Consider the following 12,211-nt stretch of genomic DNA (forward strand, 5'->3'; position numbering starts at 1 on the left):
AGGGGCTCCTATAAGGACTTCGCTTATAGCGTCGTGGGCTATTATTAATTCTACTTATCCTTCTATCTTTTTTCTAAATTTGAATTCTCCCTCTTCCTAGTTTATATTGGGGTTTATTTTTCTAAGCTATAGGAATCCCAGAATAATATTATAGCCTACTAAAGTGATAGCCCGAAATTCATAGGTTAAACCTTATTCTTCCTTGACCTTATTATTTACTTTTATATTTAGCTTATAGGTTTTAAATATTTTTACCTATCTGCTATTAACTACTTTTATACCCGCTATTTTTATAGATATAGATTCTAGTAAGTATTCCTTAGCCCAGAATTAGTTGATATAGTTGGCCTCTGCGCCTAAGTTGATTAGTACTATAACTTTTACTAGTCTTTTCGGAGTTTCTATTTCTACTAAGATATAGAATAATAGCGTGCTAGTCTCTTCTTCTTATCTAATTTCCTCTCTTCTAGTAACTCTAATAGTCGCTTTTTATAGTTAAGAGTTCGCTTTTGCCTTTTACTCTTCTCTCCTTTTCTTTTAGGTATAGTACTCGTCGTCGTTATAAGTGGAGTTTTTATAGTAGCTATACTATTTCTTAATATTTGGTTTATTCCTTATCCTATCTAGTTACTTTTATTTAAAGTTAGAGTTAAATATATTACCTTTAGTCTTCTTTCTATCTTAGTCCATTATTATTAGTTTCTTCTCTTTATTAGGAGTTAAGTTTTAATAGTAGCTTATTTTTCTCTTTCTATCTAGTAGGTTTCGTTTAGCTATTATTAATTAGTTAATAAACTCCTTATATAAGAGGTCTTCCTTATTAATAGTATATTTATTAAATTCAGCTATTACTTCGGGGATTATTTTACTTATTAGGTTTATTTTTCGTTAGTACTTATCGAATTTCTATTTAAGGCGGCCTTCTAGTACTAGTAGGAAGGTAGAGAATTCGTAAATTAATTGGGTATCCCTCTGTTGAGCTTTAATATATTTAAGGTAGTAGTCGCGGAAAGCTCTACTTAGATCTAATACTTAGTATTATAACTAATCTATAAATTCCTCCTAAGTTGGTACTTGCTCTCTATATATAGGGGAGTATTAGTACTAGTAGGTTAGTAGGCAGCTATTAAAATAGGTAATAGCCTCTAGAATCTTATTAGTATCGTTTCCCGTAAAGTACACTCTTTAGTATATATAGAATATCTTAGTATATATAATAAAGTCTTCTACCTCCTTCTAGTTTAGGGCCGCGAACTTTTTAGGAACCTTTCTTATTAGTATATTTACTAGTGCTCTCCCGTTATATATAGGGAGATTAGCTTCCTAATCCGCTAATTTTACGATCTCTAAGTATTTTTCTCAACTCTCCTAAGGGTATTGGTCAATTTCTTCTATTTAGCCTTATCTAGGGTAATTATCCTACTCTTACTTTAAGACTATTCTAGTAATTTTAATTTAGACTAGTGATTCTATAGAGCGAATTCCGCCAAGGGTAGAATTCGTTATTTTATTTCTATTATTAGTACTTCTTTTAAGTTCTTCCTCGAGTATTTAGACTTATTTTTCTAACTCTTAGAGTTCTTTCTTTTCTCTTATAAGTCTAATTCGTTATTTTACCTCTCTAGCTACTCGCTAGATCCGTTTTAATTCCGTTATAGGATCCTCTTCTAAGGAGTCCTATTCCTCGCGGGTCTCCTATAGGTTATCCCTATCTTAATTAGGAATATATACCTAGGAGTCTAGGTTTGCTTGTGTGATTCCTTGTTCTATTTTACTAGATATTATTCGTATAATAGGTACTATTTGCCTTAATAGAATGTCCTCTTTTAAGAGCGATTAGAACTATGAGGCGGTGAGGCTTATAGACGCTATAGTAGTACTTAATAGCTAGAGTACGCGTTATACGGGAAGTCGCTACAAGAATCTTAATATCTGAGGAACTAATTGCTACCTTCTTTCAGGGATATAGTGAGGCATGCTTATATATATATATATGCTTATATAAGTACCAGGGCTTGGGTAAGTCACATGATATCTTCTCCGAGGGTCACGTGATTCCCTATAGGCGTTTATCGCGGTTGTCGGGTTGTGGCATAATATAGAGTATCTTAAGAAGTAGTTCTTCACTTTATATAATTCTAAGCTAGCTTAATTATATTAAGATTAGATAAGTTAGCTAGCTAGAGTATCTTTTTTATATAGCTAAGCTTAAATACTTCCTAATTTATAGTATAAGTATAAGTAAAGGTATTATCCTTTTAGATAATAGTATTTAGCCAAGTCCTCTTATAGAGAAGAGTAAAAGGAATAAGCTTTAGCTTTAAGATTAACTATTTATATACCCTTAGTTAGCTAACTATTTTATTAATATAGGAAGCTCTCTTACTTTTTGATAGTAGTACTAGTTAATCCCTCCTACTTTACTATTCTAAATAAGCTTACTAGTCTTTATAGTAAATAACTAGGTAGGCTTCCTTCTACTTATTTTTTTCCTTAACTTAAGCCTTACTATATAGGTATTTAACTCCTATTCCCTTCTTAATTTAGGCTCTTCCTCTCGATTTATTCGAGCTAGCTCTTTCTCTATAGCTTTTTTCTCTATAGTAGTCTCTTTTTTCTAGATATAGCAAGGACCTTTCCTATTATAGGTAAAATAGCCCTAGAATATAGATTTATTAAACCCTTTCTATCTCCTCCTAATATAAGATAACTTATACTTCTTAGAGATAGTTCTCTAGACTCTTAAGCCCCCTCTTTAATACCTAAGGATAATAGATATCTTATTACTCTAAATAATATCTTTCTATTACTCTAAGGTCTAGTACTTATATATTTTTATAAAGGTTACTTAATTTAACTTTACCTTTTTAGATAATCTAGATTTCTAGATTAGTTTAATACTAGAGAACTTATTATCTTTTAAAATTTACTTTATAGAAGATATAGAAAGCTTACTTTTATAAGTAATAACTTTAGTAGATTTCTCCCTTCTATTCCTATCCTTTTAAATAATATCTAATACTTCCTACTCCTTCTCTTTAGTTATTTCCTTTAGCTAACTAGAGTAAGGAGTATCTTTAATAAATTAGAGCTTAATTTAATTATTTACTTAAGAGTTATATCCTCTTTACCTTACTCTTTATTTAATACTTTCTATAGTTAATTTTAGTATATCTAGATACTACTAGGTCTATAGAATTAACTAACTAATTGCTAGTAGTATAAGGGCTTAAGCTCTAATAGTAACTAGATAGTAGGGTATATTAAGAAGGAGAGCTTATAAAGGAGAGCTTATAATAGAGAGCTTATAAAAGAGAGCTTAAAAAAGAGAGATTTATAGCCTACGAAGAGAGCCTAAGAGGCCTAGTTTAAACCTTTATATAGTAAGTTATTAGATTAAAATATAGTGTAGGATAATATTAATAAGGAGTTAAATATATAGCTAGTTAATATTAAAATAGTGTATTTAATCGAGTTATATATAAATTTATATAGTAAGTTATACGTTCCACTATTATATTTATCTTAGCTAATAAAAACGACCCCTTAAAGACTTTTGGGCGCGACCTCCGTAACGCTAGAACTCTTCACTAGGTATCGTAGTGCGATGGACGCTAGAAGTGATAGATTTTCCTGACTTAGCAATAATATTGTGTTAAAGATATATATAATTATCATACATTATATACTATATCTTTATATAAATACTCTTATATATTTAAACAATAATACTATTTGGTTCATTAAGACGACTATAAAGTAGCTCTAATTAACTATATTAAACTTGCGATATATTATTCCCTCTATAACTAGTTACTTGAGTGAATAATAGTATAGTTAATCGTCTACTTCCACACACGCAATACCGTTCCTGCCAACAAGTTCTCGCTAGAGCATCTGTATCTCTAAGGATGGAGACCAATAAGGTAAATCGCGACCTAACCGTACCTTCTATCGCCGAATACCTAGCTCTCGCTCTCTGCTCTCTTCTGCCTGTTTTGTAGTGGTAGCAAGTATACCTGGGTCTGGTCCCTCTCCTGGCCCTATATATTCGATAGTTACCTCACGCGAGTTATTAATTGAATAAATATAGCCAAAGCTAATATTAAATACTCGAAGTTTTGGTATTCGCACTATAGATCGGGAGATTGCTAGTATAAGGGGATCAAATACTATAAGATCCAGTTCTCTGCGCTATATATGTTGTGGCACTAAGCCATTAAGCCGCTTATCACGCTCTTGTCTTTTAGAACTAGTAATTGAAACACCTATATATTCTTTATTAGATGATAATTCTTCATCGGATGATGGATCAGTAAGGCCATAATTCAGGTCTTGGGGGTCAATTGGTATAGAGTCTGGGTCGCCCGTATAGTAGTATTTGCCATCTGGAGTTACAATACTTGGCTCAATCTCCAAGTATTCCAAGGTAGGCCAAAACGGAGTAGATTCGCTTTCTATAGGCCAAAATAATTCTGGTGAGACCACCCAACCTCCAGTAAGCTTAAGGATAGTAAGTGGAGCAATCTGTGATAATTTATGTAGAGCAATATTTAGGCTATCGACTGGTGAGGTTCTCGGTTCATGTAGATTCCCAGGAAGAAAATGATGATTGTAAGGTTCTGGGTATTCATAATATATGCATAGGCTTTTGAGGGAGGAGAAGCTTAATGCTTCCAGTCCACGAGCTAATACTAGATGCTTAATTAGTTTATTATCTCCTAAGAATAATAAGGATTAGACTTACTATAACGATGTTCCCGCTTTATCTCTATTAACTTTGGCTTCGGCTGTAATAGGCGCAATTCCAGCGCCTCTAGCTTTGGCAGCGCAGCCAGAAGTTTTATAGTAGCAGTGGGATAAGGAGATCTAGAGGGGACATCTATCTCGGCAGTTGTAATAATCCCAATACTAGCCAAAGTATTGCCGCAGCCAGAGATAGGGACAAACTCAAGATAACTCTCTCCCCATCGCCCATAATACCCAGTATCCGGAGGGTAATGTATCAAAAATATCAGATAGACAGGCTGGTATAGGTTATCCCACTAACTTAAAACTATAAATAGTCCGCATACCGCCCGTATAAATGCTATATTATTTTCTCTCTTCTTATGCGGAGTTTCACTATAGCCCTTATATACTTCGCTATATAATGACAAATCAACTATATACTTCAGCTTCCGCAGGGTCGCACGCCGTCAGTCGGAATTACCAAGTAGCTTAGTAAAATAGTCTAGTTGGTTGCTATGAAGCTTAATATCGCGGAATGTATATAACTCAACAGTATGCTACTATCGTCGGGAGACGCACGCATATACAGCCCGGGTAGCTGCCCTGGCAGCTCTAGTAGCTAGGCTTGCTTCTGGCCACTGAGGTATATCCGGGAGAAGTTCTAATAAAATTAAGGGCGAGAAGCTCGGGGGAAAGGCGGTCCATTTTCAGGGAGGATAATCCAAAGATAAATAAGGTAGCCTTTTATATATAAGAATAACGGACTCGGGATAATTGAGAGTATAGAGTAACTCAAGTAAAAGAAAAAATAGGAAAAAAGTTTAATATATAAAATTAAAAAGGAGAGCGCTAAGGAATAAGAATAGTTAACTAGTAGTAAAAGTTCGTAGACTATAGTATACGTATTATAGACCACCTGCGGCATAGCCCAGATAAATACGCTTATTGGATAAACAAGGTTACGGGATAGAAGAACCTAGGAACTCCCCAGGTCACGTGATGACTAGAGAGGCCCCAAATACTAAGACTATAAATAGGTCCACGATAGGACCTTAGAGTAAAAGTTTATAATAAAACTTTAGGGAGGAGGTCTAACTTAGAATTTCAGAATAATAGGTTTATATAGGATCTAAGGAATATTTAAAAGATAAGGGATCTAATATAGTATATATATATATAAGGGTACTTATTACCTACTTAATTTTAAGTTATCTTCTAATATTTAAGATTAAAGCTAACTTTATAGCAAGCTATAGCTTTATAGTACTAGTTAATATATATATACTTCCCTTTATCTATCTAATATCTCTTAATACTTTTATACTAAACTTAACTAGTATACTAGCTTTATTACTTATAAGGATCTCAGAGAGTATATATACGCTAAGCTAGACTTAAAGCTATTACTTTAAAATTAGATACTAAAGTATCCTTCCTATAGTAAATAAGTACTATTTATACCCTAACCTATCTATAGAGTACTTTAAGTTATACCTTTCCTTAAGACGCCTCCCTTATCCCTATAAAAGAAGTCTACCTTTATAGTATTAATCTTTCTATATCTATAGTTATAGGCACCTAATATAATTAATTCCGACTCAATATAGTTACCCTAATTAGAGAAAGTCTATAGCTAAAAAGACTAATTAATACCTATAGTAAGATATAATTATAACCCTAATTAGCTAAATATCTAAAAGGAAAATATAGGTATATATTCCCTACCCTAAATATTTAAAGAACTAACTAGGATATATTACCTAAATAATAAGAAGTTAATATATCTACTATAAGCGGATAGGAGATAAAATCTAATTTATAAATAATACTATAATATTAATTCTTAGATATACTAAAATAATAGTTATAGCTAGGGATAGTTAGGGATAATTAAAATAAATATTATATACCTTTATAATTATATCTATATAGGGAATTAATATAATACTTAGAAAACTATAGCTAGAAGATATTAATCTAAATATTAATTTTAAAGAATATATATAGAGATACTATATAATTAATAAGTTAGTTACTCTAAAAGAACTACAAAGGTTTATATTATAAAGCTAGAAAGATAAAGCTCCTATCTATCTCCTAATAATATCTAATAAAAATAATATTACTATAGTAATTCTAGTATAGTTATAGGAATTCGTAGATATATTTAATAAAGAATAGGTAGTAAGGCTATTAACTCTAGACCTCGTAGACTATCTAATTAAAATAATCCTAGGGAAGGAACTACTATATCTATCTATTTATAATCTATCCGCTAGGGAACTAAAGGTCCTCTAAGAATATATAAAAACTTCTATATAAAAAGGCTAGATTAGGGAATCTAGAAGTCTAGTAGAAGCCCTAATTCTATTTATACTAAAACCTAACGGCAAACTACGCCTCTATATAAATTATAGGGGACTTAACAAGATTACTATTAAAAACCACCTTATACTACCCCTAGTAGAAGAGATACTAAATCGCCTAGATAGAATAAAGGTATTTACTAAACTTAATCTTAAGGATATATACTATCGCATCCGTATTAGAAAGGGGGATAAATAGAAAACTATATTCCGAACTAGAGTCTAGGTATAACTACTATAAGTATACTATAGTACTATTTAATCTAGCTAATATACCTACTACCTTCTAGAGATATATTAACTAAGCCCTAGCTAGGCTTCTAGATATTATTTGCGTAATCTATCCTAACAATATCCTTATATTTAGTAAGAATAAGTAAGAATATATAGAATATATAAAGCAAGTACTAGCTAGATTTAGAATATATAAGTTATACTATAATATAAAAAAGTATACCTTTTTCTAAACCTTAGTTAAATTTCTAGAATATATAGTAGAAATAGATAGAATAAGTATAGATATAGACCGTATTAAAACTATTAATAAATAGCCTATACCTAAATTATACTATAATATCTAGGTTTTCCTAGAGTTTGTAAACTTCTATAGAAGGTTTATCTATAGGTACTCCTATATTATAATACTAATTACGGAGTTATTAAAAGGAATATAAAAGGAAAGAAAGAAAGAACTCTAGAACTAGATAACTAAAGCGCAGGAAGTATTTACCTAGCTCAAGGAATAATTTAAAAGGGGCCTACTTTTAAGGTATTTTAACCCCGAAAAACTAATATATATTAAAATAGATACCTTAAACTTTGTCTACGGAGTAGTACTCTTATAACTAGGAAAGGAAAAGAAGCTCTAGTACCCTATAGCTTTCTAGTTAAAGAAATTAGATTCTACTTAGTAAAGCTATAGTACTCTAGATTAAGAAATATTAGCTATAGTAAAGGTATTTAAATACTAGTAGTATTTAGAAGGAGTAGAATAAGTTATCTAAGTCCTCTTAAATTATACTAATCTATAAGAATTTATAAATCTAATAAAAAAGATATCCTAAAGGTAATAAGTTAATTAGCTAGAGTAGTTAGTAGTATATAACTTCGAAATTATATATAGAATAGGGAAATCTAACCTAGTAGACGGTCTATCTAGATAACTAGATTACTAGAAGAAAAATAAGGAGAATAAGGAAGAAGCCCTAGAAATATTTAAAGCTATAAGAAAGTCCCTATATATTATAAATAATCTAAAGAGAGAGGGGGAAGAAAAGTATAAAAAAGAGTAAAACCCCAAAACTCTCTAGAAAAAAGAAAATATTACTTCTAAGGAAGGAATAGATATTAAAATACCTATACCTAGTATATCTAGAAGAAAGGAACCTAGAAAGGAAACTATTCTATATATAGAATATAACCTCGTAGAGTCTAGAAAGGGGGCTAATAATAGCGATTTAGAAGCTTATTTATCTTACTTATTAATTATAAGGGTAGTAAAAGGCGAAACTATAGACTCTAACTCTATAATAATATTACTATAAATACTAATAGAAGCCTAGGGAAGGGACACCTTCTTCTAGGCTAAGCTAGTATAACTTAGGATAGAAGCGGGAGAAAGTAATTGCGTCTTACCTAATAATAGGGGTACTAGATAGTAAATAGGCCCTATAGGATTACTAATAAAAGAACTCGCGGTAGTAGTACTAGAAATTCTAGTAATTAGATAAGAGATTCTAAAATTAAACTATAATAATTTATAGAGTAGGTACTTTAGTAAAAAGAAAACTAAAGGAGCTATTATTAGGAAATACTAGTAGCTAAAGATAGAATCAGATATAAAAAGGTACGTCTAGATATACTAAATTTACTAAAGAGCTAAAGTCTCTAGATATAAACTATATAGAGTAATACAAAGCCTCTAGGCTATAAAGAAACTCTAGAGCTCTATATTATTAGACTTTATTATAGAATTACTAAATACTAAAGGTAGAAATAAGTAAACCTATAATATAATCCTTATTATAGTAAATTAATATACTAAGATAGCTCGCTATATTTCTTACTAGAAAACTATAAAAGTATATAAATTTATAAATATCCTATTCTAGAAAATAATAACTAAATATAGTATTCTAGATAAAATTATTAGTAACCGTAGTACTCTCTTTACTAGTAATTTCTAGTCTACCTTATATTATTATCTAAAGATAATAAGACGCCTTAGCACGACCTATAGGCTATAAATAGATAGTTAAATAGAAATCTAAAATTAGATACTTAAAATCTACCTCTAGAAGTATATTAATTATAAGTAGAATAACTAGCCTAAATAGTTACTACTAGTAGAATATATATAATATATCTAGCTATAGTAGTACTAGATAGGCTTCATTCTTTAACTTAATAGGATACTACCCTAGGTCTCCTATAGAAATAGCCACAGTACTACTAGAAAAACTAAAAAGCCTAATAGCTAGAGATAGAACTAAAGCTATAGACTCTATAAGATAAATACTAGAGTCTAATCTAGAAAAGGCTAGGACCTTTTAAGCCAAATATTATAATAAGAAGTATATTCTAATAATATTCCGTATAGGAGATTAAGTCCTACTCTTAGGAAAAAATCTATATACGGAATAACTAAATAAAAAGCTAAATAATAAAATAATTAGACTATTTAAAATACTAGATACTATTAGAAAATAAGTCTATAAGTTAAAACTACCCCTAATATATAAAATATACCTAGTATTCTATATCTCTCTCCTAGAACTATTTTAGAGTAGAGAGAGAGAGGAATTAGAGGAAATACTAGCAATCCTTATAGAAGACTACGAAGAATAGGAAGTAGAATCTATTCTAAACTATAAAATATAAAATAAGAAAATCTAATATAAGATAAAATAGCTAGAATATCTAATAGAGGAAGCTATATAGTAATTAGAAGATAATCTAGAAAACTATTATTATTTACTTAATAAATATAAAAGAAAAATAGGCTAGATAAATAATACCTAAAATATAATAGAAGGCCTAATTACTTCTTAAACTAATTAGTAAATTAAATCTACTTCTAACTAGATTCTCTAGGAGTACTAATAATAGTAGAACGCTTAAAAGGAGTAACTAATAGAGAATCTAGTCTCCCTAGAGTACCCTACACACCCTATTCCGGAGTAATAGAAGAACTAGCTAGAACCTAAAATCTAGTAGAAGCCTATCTACTCTATTCCTAAACTATAGGGGATAAACTAGCTAAAATCTAAGATCTAGCGGAACCTAAGAAAAATCCCCTCCTTATACTATATAAAATACCCGCCTATAATATCTAAATAACCCTATATATCTTAAAATTGCTTAGTTAACTTACTACTTAGAGAAGAAAGCTTATCTATAGCTTGTGACTATTAACTAATCTAGAAAAGAAGCTTTTTTAGAAACTAGATCTAATACTCTCTTTAGATAATAAAATTCTTATATAGCTCTAGCTACTCCTTTATAATTTCTAAAGATTCTATATAGCTAGTTTTACTAATATGAAAATACTACTTAATATTTAATAAAGAATTCTATAAGTAGAATAAATACTTAATAATAAGGTTAACCTACTAATAGTTTAATATTTAAATATAAGCTAGATATAGGGAAATATTACTCCTAAAAGGGGGTAGTACTAATTTCATTATTTAACTAGTCTATTCTAAGAAGGATAACTCCGGGGCTAAGAGACCCTTAGAAAAAATAAATACTAGAATAGAGTCTAGTATTAGGGGAACTATAGAAAAACTCTAGTTATAATCTATATCCTTTAAATTAGAAGTAAGGTGCTAAAGCTAAAATATAGTAGAACTACTAACTTTAGTATTACTAATATTAATAGCTCTAGTATTACTCTTACTATTATTAAAGCTTATTTATCTATAATTACTATTACTAGCAAGATTATTATTAGGAAACTTATCCTCTAAAGTACTACTCCTAGTAATAGATTCTACTCCCTTATTATTAGAACTTTCTTCTAGGGGAATACGAATAATCGCGCGGCGAGTTTAGGAAGTAGTAGTATTAATAATTTTACTAGTATTAACCTCTAGCTAGATAGAATTAAGGTCTAACTAGCTTTACTATACTCCGAAAAGACTATTAGTAAATTCCTTAGTAGTTATTAGATACTTAGAAGAAGAGCTATTAATAGAAATAGAAGAATTAGTAGAGTACTCTAGCTTAACAAGCTCCTCCCTTAATTACTCTTATATACCTTACCCTTAGTAAATAAATTTATAGTAGTAAAGCTAAGGGGGATTAAATTAACCTTAACCTTATATATAGGGGTAGAATTTATCTAACTAGAAAGAGTATCCTCTCTAAGGTTTAAGCTATAAAAGAAACTACTAGAGCTACTACGAGTCTTTATTTTAGAACCTAAGGGTTAAAAAGACTTAATTCTAAACTTAAATCTAGAAGCCTTTAATTACCTATAAGTACCTATAATAATATTAGAATCCTTATTTCTATATTAAGCCTATACCGCCTTTTCTATAGAAAATGTAGACTAAGCTTTAGAAAGGATAACTTCTAGAGTCTCTAATATAGTAGATAAATATTTATTAGTAAAAAGGTAATCTATACGGAGGTCGCGCCCAAAAGTCTTTAAGGGGTCGTTTTTATTAGCTAAGATAAATATGATGGCGGAACGCATAACTTACTATACAAATTTATATATAACTCGATTAAATATACTATTTTAATATTGACTGACTATATATTCAACTCCTTGTTAATATTACCCTACACTATATTTTGACCTACTAACTCACTATATAAAGGTTTAAACCAGGCCTCTTAGGCTCTCTTCGTAGGCTGTAAATCTCTCTTTTGTAAGCTCTCTTTTACAAGCTCTCTGTTATAAGCTCTCTTTTACAAGCTCTCCTTCTTAATATATCTTACTATCTAGTTACTATTAGGGCTCAAGCCCTTATACTACTAGTTGATTAGTTTGTTCGATCCTATAGATCTAGTAGTATCTGGATTATACTAAAATTAACTATAGAAAGTATTAAATAAAGAATAAGGTAAAGAGGAAATACTTCTTAAGGAAATAACTAAATTAA

At 30.1% G+C, this 12,211-nt stretch overlaps 1 protein-coding gene across 1 annotated transcript; it reads right to left on the reverse strand.

The window, feature by feature from the left end:
• Nucleotides 1-4,194: 4,194 nt before the first annotated feature.
• MGYG_04631 (hypothetical protein) lies at nucleotides 4,195-4,978 on the reverse strand (the record flags this gene model as incomplete). Its single annotated transcript, XM_003174410.1, has 3 exons — nucleotides 4,195-4,694; nucleotides 4,748-4,882; nucleotides 4,951-4,978. The coding sequence occupies 3 exons, from the start codon at nucleotides 4,976-4,978 to the stop codon at nucleotides 4,195-4,197; spliced, it is 663 nt and encodes a 220-aa protein (XP_003174458.1).
• Between the last annotated feature and the right edge of the window lie 7,233 nt (nucleotides 4,979-12,211).

The sequence above is a fragment of the Nannizzia gypsea genome, genomic scaffold (assembly GCF_000150975.2).
Source record: "Nannizzia gypsea CBS 118893 supercont1.3 genomic scaffold, whole genome shotgun sequence".
Lineage (NCBI taxonomy): Eukaryota > Fungi > Ascomycota > Eurotiomycetes > Onygenales > Arthrodermataceae > Nannizzia > Nannizzia gypsea.